This window comes from Periplaneta americana, chromosome 8, assembly GCF_040183065.1.
Source record: "Periplaneta americana isolate PAMFEO1 chromosome 8, P.americana_PAMFEO1_priV1, whole genome shotgun sequence".
In the NCBI taxonomy this organism is placed as follows: domain Eukaryota; kingdom Metazoa; phylum Arthropoda; class Insecta; order Blattodea; family Blattidae; genus Periplaneta; species Periplaneta americana.
In genome coordinates, this window is record NC_091124.1 from 185,530,766 (window position 1) to 185,548,689 (window position 17,924).

The 17,924-nt window shown below is 36.3% G+C and overlaps 1 protein-coding gene across 1 annotated transcript in view; it reads right to left on the minus strand.

The window, feature by feature from the left end:
• Positions 1-17,924, minus strand: part of LOC138704268 (uncharacterized) — a 114,385-nt gene that overhangs the window by 58,281 nt on the left and 38,180 nt on the right. The window contains exons 2-3 of the mRNA XM_069832139.1: positions 13,030-13,040; positions 12,792-12,916 (exon numbers count right to left, since the gene is read on the minus strand). Coding sequence (XP_069688240.1) covers positions 12,792-12,916; positions 13,030-13,040 — 136 coding nt within the window. The remainder of the gene's footprint in view (positions 1-12,791; positions 12,917-13,029; positions 13,041-17,924) is intronic.

Below are 17,924 nucleotides of genomic sequence, written 5' to 3' on the forward strand. Positions count from 1 at the left end.
GCCACACTGCGGCACTGCGGCTAGATAGCAGCACCTTTGACCTGGACACATGCGTTATGCTACTTCATAACTGCGAGGCACCGCAGCGCCCCTAGCGTTTAGCGAGCACAACTGCGATAATCAAGTCTGTTGTAATTAAAGGAAATGTAACAGAAACTGTGAACTGCAGGTTGCAAACAAAGCCGATAAAACTGGGTCCTTATTATCTGGAAACATACGTTGATACAGGAACGCAAAGAAGCAATTTCGAAAGCACCAAGCGGCGGGTTCAATATTCTTGTCTGAATTTTAAGATATTCTGTGTTCGTGAAATTCATTTGCATAAAATATAAGCAAACATAGGCCTACTGTTTGTAGCCAAATATCTGATACTGAATTCCTAAAGGAAAATCAGTAGTTGAATGAATGAATGAATGAATGAATGAATGAATGAATGAATGAATGAATGAATGAATGAATGAAGTGCATTTATTGATACATCATATACAGTAGTATACAAACACATGTACACATGATCCTTCGCACGAGCCTGTTCGGCAATACATCCAGTAATTGGGCAGAAAATGGTATTATATTGGCGTTGACGTTAATGTGACACTAACAGTGAAGATGTGATGTTAATTGTGCAGTAGACCGTGATCGGTAGGTGATGGTACTTATGCAGATTATTATGATAATATCGATGGTGCCGTAGAAATGGTGATGGTAATGCTGATGTATGTATGTATGTATGTATGTATGTATGTATGTATGTATGTATGTATGTATGTATTTATTTACACTGCAAGTGGGCAAGCACCCGGTGGCAGTGGTATATACAATAAAAACAATACACAATAAAATGATAAGCAATACACAATAAAATTTACAATACAATACAATACAATATGAAGGCGTTTATAATTATAATGGATTAAATATTATCGTGACATTTCTAACGTTCGTTCTTATTGTAGTGTATTGTATTGTACTGTATTTATTAACATTCCATTGTATTCATACATTGCTTACAGCTAGAATATGGAACAAGTCAAAAACTTAATACTATTATAAAGTCTTAATTAAATTTATAGTCACAGTCTAGATTAAATATATACAGACGAGATTTACAATATAGTCTACTAGTACAACACAAAATTTTAGTATCAATTTCATGAAGCGTTATTGAATGTCATGAATTCACCTACAGAATAGAAGGCGTGAGAAATTAAGTAGCCTACTTCTTTAATTTGGCCCTAAATAATCTTATATTTTGAGGTTCATTTCTTATATCGATAGGGAGGCTATTAAAATTTTTTACTGCCATATAACGCACTCCTTTTTGATAGCACGATAGACTTGCCGATGGAGTATGAAAGTCCATTTTTGACGTGTATTTATGCTATGAACTGTTGAATTAGTTACAAAGTTTTCACGATTACATACGAAGAAGATTATTAATGAAAAAATATACTGACAAGCCGTGGGCATTATTTGTAGTTCATGGGCATTATTTGTATGCGACTGAAAGTTGTCTCTGCAATAAAGAGATTAAAAAACAACGTAATTGATATTATTTGTGATTCGTGACGCATTAAATTGGGTTAATATATTTTCCTTGTCATTTTATTTTTAAACAGCAGTAAATAAAACTGTCTGGGCACTTACTGAGTGGATAGTGGGGAAAAAACCAAATATACAATTTTTATACATTTGGCATCGTTTTGCACTGTAGAATATAATACACCCGAAGTGCTCGCAAATGCTAAAGCACGCAGGTTATGTCTCCTTCGGAAGCTATGGTACTGGGTTTGAATGAACTTCACTGTATGAAATTATGTTCTCTTACGAAGTTATATTCCGTATTCTCTCAAATGGAGCCCGGAGCTCATACTAATCCGAAATTATGCGAATGTTGTTATGTGTCCGCCTAATATGGATCAATTTAAATTTAAGTTAAAATTTAAATTATTATTCAACGGAGCTCGCAATTGCAGAGGTTATGTCAGTGTCGACGGTGTGCCGGAATTTTGTCCCGCGGGAGTTCTTTTACCTGCCATTAAATCTACTGACATGAGCCTGTCGCATTTAAACACACATACATGTCATCGACCTCGGCCGGGATCGAACCCGCAACCTCAAGCATAGAAGGCCAGCGCTGTACCAACTGCGCTAGCGAGGGCGACAGTAATATGGATAAATATCCTAAACTCTTGGTTAGTGTAAAAATCTTCAGAAATATTATATAGAAACCTAGATAAATGGATGATATCACATAGATTATACAGGGACATCATTTTATTTTTACTTCAATTTTTATTGTACCTGAGTTTTTAAATGTACTTCACTCCCACCCCTTCCACTAGTGAACTTCCAACAGTTCTCCTCACAGAACCAAGCGTATACAGTCAAAGTCGCCTTAAGGTCATAGTAAACACAAACAGTATTGATTTAGTGAGTATAGTACGTTCAACAAATATATTCGCGTTTTCCAGTGACGAAAGAGCTTTTAATATTGAATCATATTTTCGCACAGGTACTGTCGTCCGTTTGCCTACGTCATATCCCGAATTCCCTCACCCGCAACTGTTCAAAATAACTTAAATAAAATTAATTAACTGTCACGTGATTTCCCCCCTTTCTACGATCCTGCGACATAACCACTTGGACGGACAGTAGAGAGCATGTCTGAGTAATGTTATCTGTGCGGGTCGGACAGACGTGAAGATTGAATTTACAGTATGTAAGGTACTCTTTTATAGAGTAGGTATAGAATTATTTCAACATGCGTTACTAGTTACGAAGGACGAAACTGGTAATTGGAATTAGGTACAATAGTCCACAGTGCGATAATATGCACAAAAGAACTGAATCATGTATCTAACTGAATGGGCACTATTTTCAAAAATGTATTTAAATATCCATATTATGATTATTTTTCAATTTAACTTAATTCTCTATATTGTACGCTAATGTGCTGTAGACAGTATAATATACACTGCATAATGAATATGTTCGCATGGATAACTCAGTTTGTGAGTAAAAGCACTCATTGTTAATACTGTACTGTATTTGGATTAAACAAAAACCTAATGAAAATGATCAAACTCAAAATTACGATATCTCCTAGTTTACGTAAATGGTGAACTACTTTTCTTCCCACCTGTACATAGTAAAGTGATTTGTTTGTATTTTACGCCAGTATCATCGAACTTCAATCGTGGAAGGGGCTAGCAAACGGTGTTTCCGGCTCTGAACCATTAACCCAAAGGTATAGCCAGGTTAATATTAAAAATGTTAGTAAAAATAAAATGATGTCCCTGTAGAACCAGTGGTTGAAAGGCATTTAAATATTATTAGCCGAAAACCTCCAACTAAAACTTACAACATAGAGAAAAACGAACGTATAAGGACTATGAGGAGAAAAATTCCTCGTTATGCATTTACTAGATGTAATGTATACAGAGTCTGGAAGAACTTCAGTCCAAAACCCATAAATCTCATAGATCTGACGAGTATTGAACATCGGACTTTTGAGTGAGAAGCTGTTAGATGATTTACCACAGAGTCCAACACTAGTTACAATTGTGAACTGGTTCAACAAACTCAACAAACACCAAATTTTTTTATTTGAAGGTATTCATGGAGTGTGGTTCTTTGTAAACAGCCTCACCTGATGGCACATAGGCCTACAGGAAAAGACGAATCTCAAAATTTGCCGCTTAAACGATGTCCTGAGTATATAGAGTTTTCCACAAAACTCAACATCTCCTTTTCTCCATTATTTGATATTTTTTTCACATTTATGTTGCTCTCAGAATGGAAATTAGGTCTATGCTTATAAGTTATCTAGGAATATTAAACATGTTTTTTCCTAACCGTAGTCATAGCTATAGGCCAGTGATATCAACTGATGCCCACAGGAGCAAGCGCGCGCTTTAGAGCCCAGGAGAGCCTGAGCGCTTTACAGCGGAAAGGAAAGAGACGGACGAAAGAGGTGGTATATGCCGCTTGGTTGAGCTATATACAGGGATGGCCTGCACTGATTCAATGGATAAAGGGAAGAGAACTTATTAAAACTGTATCCATGTTAATTTTTAGATTATTCTGAAAAGTATAAGTGCATTATATGAATGTAAGTTTTAATTTTAATATTCATTTTTCACAAGTTTGCTTTTTATTCAAAAGAAATATTTTCTCAACTTTTCTACAGAAAAGTGAAATTTTCAGATATGTTTGTTTAGTAACCTTACAGCTACTAAAACAATGTTTTCGTAAATCTAATATATCGTAAATACGTAATACTGAAGATAGTGTATTAAAATGTTTGAATTTATTCGCATGCAAAATGTTTCTACGGAAATGAATTAAAAAAGCAAATACTGTTACATCACAAATAAAAGATATATGCCTATGTGTTGGTAAGACGTCACCTCTATAGCTTCGGTAGATTTCGAGATAATTTAATATTCTGATAACAGAAAGTTGCGCACCAATATCACCTAAAAGCATAATGCGATAAGAGTTTTATTATGTAATATTAGTTACAGTTAAAAGATATACCTAGACAACTTTGCTTTGTACTATAATATTGTTTTGATTACTTTTATAAGGCTAAAGATACCATCAATATAAATTCCAACTTATCATATCACACCCATCTCTTTCTTTGGAATATCACTTTCTTTATGACTTATGTGTTTCATCCACTTAATACAGTATAATATTATACTACTATGGAATTTAAGTGAATATTCCTTCTTAACTCTCTATTTTGTTATTAAGATTTAAAACACAAGTGCAATATTAAGAAATCAGTGTTAGTACTTTTATTTTACAGACAATATAGATAATATTAAACAGAAAGAAGCCATATAAAAGAACGACATAAAATTTCACGTTCCGTTTGAAGTTTGTGCACCACTGTTTTTTTAATCCAACAGGCTGCTTATTCATATACAAAACCCTTCCTCTTTCCATTATTAGCGCTTGCTGCCCGCGCACGATGTCAAGGTCAGAAAAATGCTCTTGCTTTGACATCACTGTTGTACAGTGTAATTGTTTCAAGTCTTACGGATGGCATTCGTGAATCCGACGCTGACAGACGGACTATCCTTCCTCGGCTCTGGGAGGCCAGAAGATGTCCTAAGAAATGTCAGACACTCAAACCCTGACAATCTACAGTACATAAACATCGGAAACCTCTACTAACTACAAAATTTCATCCCAAGTTCTTTTCAACAACTGGAGATGATATATTAAATGGAATGGAAGTGGAGTATGTTGGTGGAATGAGAGAAGTGGGAGAACCCCGAGTAAAACTCTTTGCGATATCAGCTTTGCCTATCATAACGTTCATCACGACCTGGCCATTGATCGAACTTCGGACATATTGATGTAACACTAGAGTCCTAGCGCTTGAGTTACTTGAACAGGTTGAAACCAGCATTTGTTCAATATGCCTCTAGATGTGTAATTCAGATGCCAAATAAATTATCTAAACGTGAAACATTAGAGAAATCTCTGGATGGGTCAGCTGGTAACAGAAGGAGGGAAGAGTATGTGATTCAGTTAGTGTGGTAAAAAGATAACGATGAAGATGATAATAATGATAATGATATTGCCAGTTAAGGATGAAGCGCATAATCGAAAGCATTAAAGTCATTTAATTTGTTCTGTCGTTTAAGAATTTTAACTTGTGTAAAAGTTGGCTGCAAATTCTTATTATCCACACACAAGATACAGAATCTCTTAAGAGATTTCAATCCGTTAAACAGGGAATGATTTAAAACTCTCTGTGAAAATGGAAGACTCGCTAAAAGGCCACTAATACTGAACAAAGACACAAATAACTGGGAAACGCTCCTTCCAAAACCAGTCGTAAGTATTTTTCGCACTTAGTACTAAAACCAAGATTCTGCGAAGGGTACGCTAAGAGGAAAAGGGATGGAGAAAGAAAAATTACGAAAGTGGGTACAGTAACAAAGGAAAGAAAAAACGAATAAGGGATAGGAAACTTAAAAGCTGAAAGTGTTCTTGATACTGGAAGATTTAGATACTGCACATTATCAGTGCCATTTTACTAGAAGGGATATAATTTTCCATTCAAGAATTAAAGAGCCTTTTCGTACTATTATGTGTTTCAGACAGATGCAGAAGCCAATTTCGCGTCTTAATAAATTTCAGCTCGGTGTGTGAGGGGAGGGGTAACAAGAGATGACGATGACGTTGCCGGTTTGGTCTTCCCCTTTGTTCTCTCCCAGCTTTTCATTTCTTCTCCTCTTCGACCATTGTAAAAGAACAGAGCAATCTGGACTGCCGCCATACATCTCTCAGCCTAATTCCCACGTCTATTTCTGTCTTCTTCTATCTCGCTGCAGAGTCGCAAATAACAAATCCATGTCCGGAACATACTAATTTAATTAGGACTCCGAAACACAATTTTTTTAATCTCTCTCCATTCATTTCTTGTTCCAGAGCGCTGTACTTAGAACCTAATTTAGTGTAATCTGAATCAGTTTGTTACATTGTTTAAAGAAGGGAAAGAACTCACAAATTGTAACTTAGCAACATGGACTTAATGGGAACAAATAAATCCCGCCGTCCGCTATTACTTTCTTGTTCCTAGGCTAGATCAAATACTAACACATTCCTCAGTCCTGTAGTTTGCTATTTCTTAAGCCGCTGAAAAGAATGACCAGATTAAACTATAATAAATATAAAACTAATTTCATTCAATAAAATTTATAACGTTCTGCTTCATCCATTCGTAGAGTTCTGCTCAAGGGCAGTCTTTCACTGCAAACCAGTTTTCTCTTGTCTTCCCTATTTTCTGCCTTTCTCTTTGTATTCGCATATGATCCACATATCTTAATGTCGTAGCAATAGGAGTTTTGTCAGGATCCGTCTGTGCTTATCTATTAAAAAATATTATTAGTTTACAATATTTGTCACATTTATTTAATTTTTAACGTTTTCGGCTTAATTAAACCATCTTCAGAAAAGTTTATGCCTATGTACATGAAAGCAGTAGGCCTACATGTACAGACGTGGACAAATTATTAGCAAAATTGGAGATTTTTATTATATATTTTTACAAACTATGATTCTTCAATTTAGACTACAGTTGACATTTTTGGGTATTTCCAAATTATTAGAAAAATCGAAGATTTTTATTTTATATTTTTACAAAATTTCACTCTTCAATTTAGACTACAATTGATATTTTCGCATATTTACAAATTATTAGCAAAAGTGAAGATTTTTTAAATAATTTTTTTACAAAATTCGACTCTTCAATTTGGGCTACAGGTGACATTTTGGATATTTGTTAATTATTAGGAAAACTGAAGATTTTTATTATATATTTTTACAAAATTTTACTCTTCACTTTAGACTGCAGTTGACATTTTTGCATAATATTTACAAATTATTAGGAAAAAATGAAGATTTTATTATATATTTTTTTTTATAAAATTTGACTCTTCAATTTAGAATAGCCTACATTTGAAATTTTTGCATATTTCTATCTACTGTAATGATAGAAATATGCAAAATTGTCAACTGTAGCCTAAATTGAATAGTCAAATTTTGTAAATAGAATTAATCATAAAAATCGTAAATTTTGTTAATAATTTGTCCACGTCTGTATATGTGATACAAATAAATAAACCAATTAAAATAAATCTCTGTAGAAGTATGTGAACATACAATGAATTAAAACATTACTGTATTCAAAACAGGACTATGTGAGCCGTGATCAAAGTTATTAAATACTAAAATTAAATTAAAACATGTGCGATACAGTTGCAATTGAAACAGGTTGGTTCATCTGTAGTGATGTCCAGATCTGACTAAAATATGGTGAATCAACTGTGGGGGAAGAAAGAAATATGTATCAAGTTGTGATACCTATACCAAATCATAACGGAGGGTCATATATACATGTATATTCAAATTATTACTGATTCTTCCATTTCTTCACAACCACTTCATGTATATATGAATGCGACAAATATTGTAAACTAATAATATTTGTTAATAGGTAAGCAGACGGATCCTGACAAAACTCCTATTGTTATTGTATCAGCTTATCGGCCATTACCATGCCTTTCAAATTAATGTCGTAGGCTATACCATCTGATATCGTCTTTCGCCCCGAACTCTTCTCCCATTCACCATTCCTTCCAGTACATCCTTCATTAGGCAGTTTATTCTCAACCAATAACCCAGCCAATTCGTTTTCCTCTTTTTCATGAGTTTCAACATAATTCTTTCTTCACCCACTCTTTCCAACACAGCTTCGTTTCGTATTCTGTCTGTCCATTTCCCACGCTCCATCCTTCCCATATCCACATTTCAAATTTTTCTATTCGCTTCTCTTCATCTCGTCGTAATATCCATGTTTCTGTCTCATACAATCCTACACTCCACACAAAGCACTTCACTAGTCTATTCCTTAATTCTTTCTTCAGAGGTCCGCAGAAGATGTTCCATTTTCTATTAAAAGCTTCCTTTACCATTGCTATTCTGGTTTTGATTTATTGGCAGAAGTTCATGTTACTGCTTGTAGCAGTGATGTCAAAGCAAGCGCATTTTTCTGACCTTGACGTCGTGCGCGGGCATCAAGCGCTAAGTATGGAAAGAGGAAGGGTTGTGTATATGAATAAGCAGCCTGTTGGATTAAGAAAACAGTGGTGCACAAACTTCAAACGGAACGTGAAATTTTATGTCGTTATTTTTATATGGCTTCTTTCTGTTTGATATTATCTATATTGTCTGTAAAACAAAAGTACTAACACCAACTTCTTGATATTGAAGTTATGTCTTAAATGTTAATAACATAATAAAGAGCTAAGAAGGAATATTCACATAAATTCCATAGTAGTACAACTATACTGTACTAAATGGATGAAACACATCATTCATGAAGAAAGTGATATCCCCCCTTCCAAAAAAAAAAAAAGAAGAGATTGAGTATGACATGATAAGTTGGAATTGATATTTACGGTATCTTTAGCTTTATAAAAGTAATCAATAAACAAATCAAAACAATATTACAGTACCAAGCAAAGTTTCTAGGTGTTGTATATGTTTTAAGCGTAACTAATATTCCATAACAAAACTCTTATCGCATTATGCTTTTAAGGTGATATTTGTGAGCAACTTCCTATCATCAGAATATTAAATTATTTTCTCGAAATGTGCTGAAGCTATAGAGCTGACATTTTTACAACACATGGGCACGTATCTTTTGCTTATGATGTAACAGTAGTTGCTTTGTTAATTCATTTCCTTACAAACAATTTCCATGCGAATATTTTCAAAATGTTCAATACACTATCTTCAGTAATACGTATATACGGTATATTAGATTTACGAAAACATTGTGTGAGGCTACCAAATAAATGGGCCTATATCTGAAAATTTCACTTTTCTATACGAAAAGGTGAGAAAATATTTATTTTGAATAAAAATATCAAACTTGTGAAAAATGAGCATTAAAATTAAAACTTACATTCTTATAATGCACTTATACTTCTCAGACAAATTAAAATTTAACATGGATACGGTTTTAATAAGTTCTCTTCCCTTTAAGTACTGAATCAGTGCTGGCCATCCCTGAATATAGCTCTACCAAACGGCATATAGGCTACTACTTCTTTCGTCTGTCTCTTTCCTTTACGCTGTAAAGCGCTCAGGCTCTCCTGGGCCCTAAAGCGCGCGCTTGCTCCTAAGGGCATCAATTGACATGACTGGCTTATAGTGTTTGAAACTGTCTGCCTTCTGGTTGTACCTGTTTTATTTCGCATATCTGAAACACGAATTTTGGATGCAAAACAAATCACAAGAATATATGCGATTGTTAGACTCTTGAAAGGTATCCTTGAAGAAGCCGTATATTAAGTGTACACAATAAACAGATTGCATGTCTGTCACACACAATGAAATTTGTTACACATTATAGCTTATTGAAAAGAATTAGATGATCGTATACTAAGAAGGACTTGAAATATAATAGCTAACAATTTAAAGATCTCAAGAGCTGGGGATCGAAGTGGTTGTGAAGATTTGGAAGAAACAGTGATAATTTGGATTTAAATAGGCCTACGTAGGTCGTTCGAAAATAATGTATTAGTGACAATATTGCCAGCTTGTAAAAATAAGAATGTTACTTGCGACGCCCCAAGGCCAAAAATTCGTGGACAAGAGTAGGACACAAAGTTATTTTTATTGTTGTTTATGATTCGGAAGGTGTAGACCAGCGTTTTTCAACATTTTTCAACAAGCGGCACACTAACTATGTAATTAAAAATCCCGTGGTACACTCATATTATCTACGCCAGTGGTTCACAACGAGGGGGGAATTTTATGGGTTAAGGAGAGAATGTGTTCACTGAAAGCAGACTTGTGGCTCATTCGATGAGATGAATGTTTCTTTATTTGGTTATTTAACGAGCTATATTAACTACTAGGTCATTTAGCATCGATAGGATTGGTGATAGCGAGATGGTATTTACCGAGAGAAGGCCGAGGATTCGCCATAAATTACCTGACATTCTTCTTACAATTGTAGAGAACTTCGAAAAATTATATTTTCTGCACCTGACATGTTTTTACAAATAAGACACTGTCCATCTCCCTACTTTGAATCTTAAAAAAAAAAAAAAAAAAGAATGACAATTTCCAATCATTGTTAAACTCAGTTCCAGGTTCCTGCTTTGCGACATCCATGGAGATACGTAGTAAATACTTCACCCCTGATCTGTACGAAACGAACTGTACACTTTGTCCGTCACCGCCACCCTAGAAAGGGGTAGCAATCCTGCTCGCGTGGGAGCACACTTGATTTCATTTGCCCGTACTGGTAAAACGTTCAACGGGAAGTGAATTGCCAGCCCTGCTTTAGAGGCTTTTGCCTTAAGCCTCGCTGCACACCCTGCTATCTCCATACTGGATTGACTGCCAACAGTGAACTTAATATATTGAAGAGTCGGAGTGTAATCAAGTTTTACGATATATCGTTATTACGAACTTATTGACCTATTAGGCTTAGCGCACTAACGCTCTACTGACTGAGCTATCCAGTAACTTCACCCGACACTGTCTCAATGTTTCCCTTTTTATCCTCATACCTCGAGTGGGCTAACAAGACGCCAGAAACACACATCGAGTGCATACAAACTCTGTGTGATTTAAAATTATTTTAATTTTCTGTTAACATACCTATAGTAACCTATATACTATGCACTACCGATACTCGACCCCGGAATAATTTTTCCCTTCAAATTATTCAGCGTTGGTACGCTAAGCCAAAGGTCCCGGGATCGATATCCGGCACCGGAACAATTTTTCTCTTGAAATTATTCAGCGTTGGTACGCTAAGCCAAAGGTCCCGGGATCGATATCCGGCACCGCAACAATTTTTCCCTTGAAATTATTCAGCGTTGGTACGCTAAGCCAAAGGTCCCGGGATCGAAATCCGGCACCGGAACAATTTTTTCCTTGAAATTATTCAGCGTTGGTACGCTAAGCCAAAGGTCTCGGGATCGATATCCGGAATCGGAAACATTTTTCCCTTGAAATTATTAAGCGTTGGTACGCTAAGCCAAAGGTCCCGGGATCGATATCCGGCACCGGAACAATTTTTTCCTTGAAATTATTCAGCGTTGGTACGCTAAGCCAAAGGTCCCGGGATCGATATCTGGCATCGGAACAATTTTTCCCTTGAAATTATTCAGCGTTGATACGCTAAGCCAAAGGTCCCGGGATCGATATCCGGCACCGGAACAATTTTTCCCTTGAAATTATTCAGCGTTGGTACGCTAAGCCAAAGGTCCCGGGATCGATATCCGGCACCGGAACAATTTTTCCCTTGAAATTATTAAGCGTTGGTACGCTAAGCCAAAGGTCCCGGGATCGATATCCAGCACCGGAACAATTTTTCCCTTGAAATTATTCAGCGTTGGTACGCTAAGCCAAAGGTCCCGGGATCGATATCCGGCACCGGAACAATTTTTCCCTTGAAATTATTCAGCGTTCGTACGCTAAGCCAAAGGTCCCGGGATCGATATCCGGCACCGGAACAATTTTTTCCTTGAAATTATTCAGCGTTGGTACGCTAAGCCGAAGGTCCCGGGATCGTTATCCGGCACCGCAACAATTTTTCCCTTGAAATTATTAAGCGTTGGTACGCTAAGCCAAAGGTCCCGGGATCGATATCCGGCACCGCAACAATTTTTCCCTTGAAATTATTAAGCGTTGGTACGCTAAGCCAAAGGTCCCGGGATCGATATCTGGCATCGGAATAATTTTTCCCTTGAAATTATTCAGCGTTGATACGCTGAGCCAAATGTCCCGGGATCGATATCCGGCACCGGAACAATTTTTCCCTTGAAATTATTCAAGTCTGCTTCACAGGGAGCTTTACCTGAAAGCTAGATTTGCTTATTGGCCTACTGTAACTGGGAATAATACCTTTTTTTTGGGTAGGCTAAGCCTCAAAAATATCTTAAGAGCTTCGCCATCGGTATTACGCCTAGCGGAAAACGCTTGGATCACAGATAAAAATAAAAAGAGTCTCTGTGAAACAACACAGGATATCAGTCACTGAAAGTATCTCTTTTCCTAGCAGGGATTTGAACTTGTCTCCACTTGACTGCCTACTATATCGCCGTGCAAAATTTAATTCATCTCAAGTTAACTTAATTCTTTTTCAACTTTTCTAATTTCTCTCTGCACACAAGAAAATGGCAACAGTCTGGGAGACAAATTACAAATTCAAATTTGACACAGATTGTGGGCACCTTTACCGTTTCTTGAAGTTTGCTGGCGAGATGTTGGCAATCCTGTCGACCTGTCGCAGTCCGCGGCACATGTCACAGTCTTCCGGCGGGCGGAACACGCGCACCAGCTGCGGGGGCATGTTGATGGTGCACTGCAACACAAAGTGCAGCTGTGAGCAGCGGCACAAAAACCACAGCTGACCGCGGCCTAACTTTATAGTTGACTACTTTATTAATTAATTTATTAATTCAGCAGAGGACAAACCTGGTTGTGAACTGCAACAAATGGGGTTCTATCCTCAATGCACACATGACATTTTTCAACAACAACAACAACAACAACAACAATAATAATAATAATAATAATAATAATAATAATAATAATAATAACAATAATAATAATAATATGTACACTGATTTTTCTTTCGAAATTGTTGTGGATACTTTACTCAGTAGTAGTTTGATATTTATATTTTTATTTGCAATAAATTTATTTTTTTATTCGTTATAGATATTTTACTAACTTTTAGGGTTGTATTTATATTCTATACAGGGTGTTTAAAAAATACGGGGCATAATTTCAGGTATGTATTTCCCACATGTAGACAATCAAAATAGTTCATTACAACATGTGTCCGGAAATGCTTCATTTCCGAGCTATGGCCTTCACAACATTGAAATTCACCGGAACGTTTCTCTTTCCGCAGGTCGTTGTCATTACAGAAGATGTTCAAAATGTCCACCTCCTGCTTGAATACAGACCTCAAATCGATGTCTCATTTACCTGCGAACACGATCCCAAACTCCAGGAGTATTGCGTATGTCCTCAGAACATGCCACAATTCGATTCCGAAGGGATTACAAATCAGGCACCGGAGATGAATAAACCAATGATTTTAAATGGCCCCACAAGTAGAAATCGAGAGGGTTCAGATCAGGTGAGTGTGGAGGCCAAGCAATTGGGCCACCTCTACCTATCCATCGATCAGGAAACCCTCGATCCAAGTACCGGCGAGCCGTACGACTGAAGTGTGCAGGAGCGCCATCATGCAAGAAGTGAATGTGTTGACGATTGATCAGTGGAGTGTCTTCTAAAATATGAGGTATGGTTCCGGTGAATTTCAATGTTGTGAAGGCCATAACTCGGAAATGAAGCATTTTCGGACACATGTTGTAATGAACTATTTTGATTGTCTACATGTGGGAAATACATACCTGAAATTATGTCCCGTATTTTTTAAACACTCTGTTTATATTTGCATCCCTGATGGTGTGGAAGATAAGGTCTAAGGGATTAGTATAAATGAATAAATAAATAAATAAATAAATAAATAAATAAATAAATAAATAAATAAATAAACGAACAAACAAACAAACAAACAAATAAATAAATAAATAAATAAATAAATAAACGAACAAACAAACAAACAAACAAATAAATAAATAAATAAATAAATAAATAAATAAACGAACAAACAAACAAACAAATAAATAAATAAATAAATAAATAAATAAAATAAAATATTAAAAATCAGATATATTCATTTTGTGAAGACATAATTTGTCAAATCATTTCATTGGACACAAACTTTGACGAATATTAAATTATTATGGTCGAGAGTTAGAAAATTCTTCGATAAATGCAATATTCGAGTTACAGCGGTTCGAGAAGTCGAGGTCAGACTGCAACAACTTATTAAATATTTTATTACATGCCTCCCAATTAGATTCATTACGAGACTTATTTTATTCCACATAATTATAGATTCACGCAATAGTTACGGGTGTTTCAACCCATCCATTTCACCTGGCTCTTCTACTGAATATATTTAAACGGAATAGGCAGTGATTTGCATATTTTCCAGTATAGTTGAATCATATAATGAAAAGATTTGTGATCCAATCCATAATGGTAAATCGCATTGAACGGTTATTAGGTTCAAACGCTTTTGACAGCCTTCGGAAAACAATAAATGAACCAAATTAATAGGTTTCGACAGATTAGTAGGATTAGGGTAATTGGTACACCCAAACTAATTAGATTTATTCATAAGACCAATCAGATACGTTGCATCTAGCCTTATATAATTAAACGTGTCATTAATTTGTGTTTTAGTGCATTATATTTTGGTTTCAATCATGTAAACACTGACCTTTTTGGAAACTATATACGGGTTCATTACATTCCCATTACACAGACTTAAAAAGTTATCTCAACGTAACAAGGCCCATTTGCAGCTTAGGTAATGACTTTCATTGCAGGTGATCGCAGTTCGATTTCCAACATATAGTCTAAAATTTTCTTTCTTTATTTAAGCAATATTCATACATTCACTACGTTGTTTCATATAAGCCTATATGTTAATGGAATTATATATCATAGACAATAATCTAGAAACTGAAAAAATATAAATTCAATACTAAAAATAAATGGAATTGCTGGACTCGTTAGTAACGCTAGTGCAAGGCATGACATGGATTACGCAGCTACGATGTGGGACTAATTAAATTAGGCTTAATTAATTAAATAATTCATAGTGTCCTGCCCAATGGCAGATCTTTCACAGCAAACCCAGCATTCTCCAATCTTTCCTATTTTCTGCCTTCCTCTTTGTCTCCGGATATGATCCACGTATCTTAATATCGTCTATCATCTGACATCTTCTTCTGCCCCGAACTCTTATCCCGTTCACCATTCCTTCCAGTGCATGCTTTAGTATGCAGTTTCTTCTCAACCAGTGACCCAACCAATTCTTTTTTCTCTTCTTAATCAGTTTCAGCATTATTCTTTCTTTACCCAGTCTTTCTAACACATCTTCATTTCTTATTCTGTCTGTTAATTTCACAAGATCCATTCTTCTCCATATCCAAATTCTTCTAGTCTCTTTTATTCACCTCGTCATATTGTCCATTTCCTGCCTCATACAATGCTGCACTTCACACAAAGCACTTCACTAGCCTTTTCTTTAGTTCTCTTTCCAGAGGTCCGCAGAAGTATGCAGCTAGTATGCATCCAATGCAAAACAATACAGTTCTAGCTTTGAGGTTAGGGCATCACTTTTCTCTTTTGGATGTTGGATATGATGTCCCATATCTTGTAGGAGAGATTCCAGCGAAACGGGACTCGAAACGACTTCAGAATACCGCGTAAGTATTGTCGTTATTGCATTATTGAATTATTTATTTTTGGTGCAGGAACTTCTTTGTTAAGTGCGAGTATTTATTAAATATAGTCTTCGTATATAAATACTTACGCGGTATTCTGAAGTATAGCGCGGGACTCATTCCAAACCTTTCATTAAATTTATACAATGATACGAACGTGTTATTAATTCTTGGCCGGAAATTTTACGCATACGTCTTCGTTTGATTAGGCCTGCTGGGTAACTTTCGGTGCTGGACCCCGGACTCATTTCACCGGCATCATCACCTTCATCTCATTGAGACGCTAAATAACCAAAGCTGTTGATAAAGCGTCGTAAAATAACCTACTAAAAATTGATTAGGCCTAAATTCAATATCTTCGTCTGAGTCATTAGAACTCCTTAATAACATCAAAACTGCTTTAGTTTAATTCTTAATATTATCCAGTTACTCAAAAATTAATTTAATAAGCATTTCTTTATTGTATTTATTCATAATTTGTTGCAATATCAAACTTTACACATCTCAGAAGTACTGTAGAAAATGTGCTAATTTTACAAGTAAAGTTTACACGTTTGTAAAATTACCCTTCATTGTGAAACAGAATACTTGTAAAGTGAGCAAAATTTAATTTGTAAAAATTTGATTTCCTTTGTAAAGTTCAACATTACAAACAAAGATTGTGAAACAAAAGTTTACAATTTACAAAGCTTGTAAACATTGTGAAACAGGCTCCAGGTCGACAGCGAAATAGATGGTAACAGGTCGCAGGCTGGGCCCCTCCCGTAAATCCAATTCAAGTTTTGATGAAAGAGTAATGGAACGGAGAAAAATTCTCTCCGGCGCCGGGATTTGAACCCGGGTTTTCAGCTCTACGTGCTGATGCTTTATCCACTAAGCCACGCCGGATACAACCCCGACGCCGGTTAGAATCGTCTCAGATTAAGCTCCATCTCTTGGGTTCCCTCTAGTGGCCGCCCTCTGCACTACGTCATAGATGTCTATGAACGCAGGACCGAAGTCCATACATGTGTTGAGGTGCACTCGAATGAATGACTGGTTGGCCGGGATCCGACGGTATAGGCGCCGTCTTAAATCACAAAGTGATTTATTACGCATATCATATATATTTTGATGTACCGAAGTACATATGATATTTCCATGCAGATATTCTGCGTCATCATATGAGGGAACCCAAGAGATGGAGCTTAATCTGAGACGATTCTAACCGGCGTCGGGGTTGTATCCGGCGTGGCTTAGTGGATAAAGCATCAGCACGTAGAGCTGAAAACCCGGGTTCAAATCCCGGCGCCGGAGAGAATTTTTCTCCGTTCCATTACTCTTTCATCATATGATGACGCAGAATATCTGCATGGAAATATCATATGTACTTCGGTACATCAAAATATATACAATTCAAGGTTGACAAATCATACAAATTAAGAAATCTATTACTATTCGTTTATAATTGTGCAATGTGTGTTGTATGGATGTTTCAAACCGTAACCGTGTATGTCTCATGCTACGACGCGTTCTACGTAGGCCTGTGTGTATGAACTGTATATATTATGTGATATTATTTGTTTAAAAAAGAAGAAGGGGTGGAGGCGATGAAATGGAATCGCCAGCCCGCGGACTCGCCGGCTGAATACACAAAGAGAATGCACGGGAACCGATGTAGGCGTCGTATTTTTTGTTTCGCATTTAAACACGGCAGGAATGAATAATTTCGAGCAACAATCAGCCTGGACAGAAAGGGGCTTAGAGCTGCACGAATAGCGATGCTAGCGCTGCATTGTCTCGTTCCCCGGTTGCAACATTTCGCCCGAACACGCAAATAAACATGAAACGTGCAATGTACATAAGGAAGGCGAATTAAACTACACGTCGGATGTCTGCTGAACATGTTGTCTGTACACAACTAACAAACTGCACGAAAATGTTTGCACTGTTTTAATTTTTATATCAATTTGTCATACATTGAGATTTTGAATGAGTGCACTGACAATGAAGATA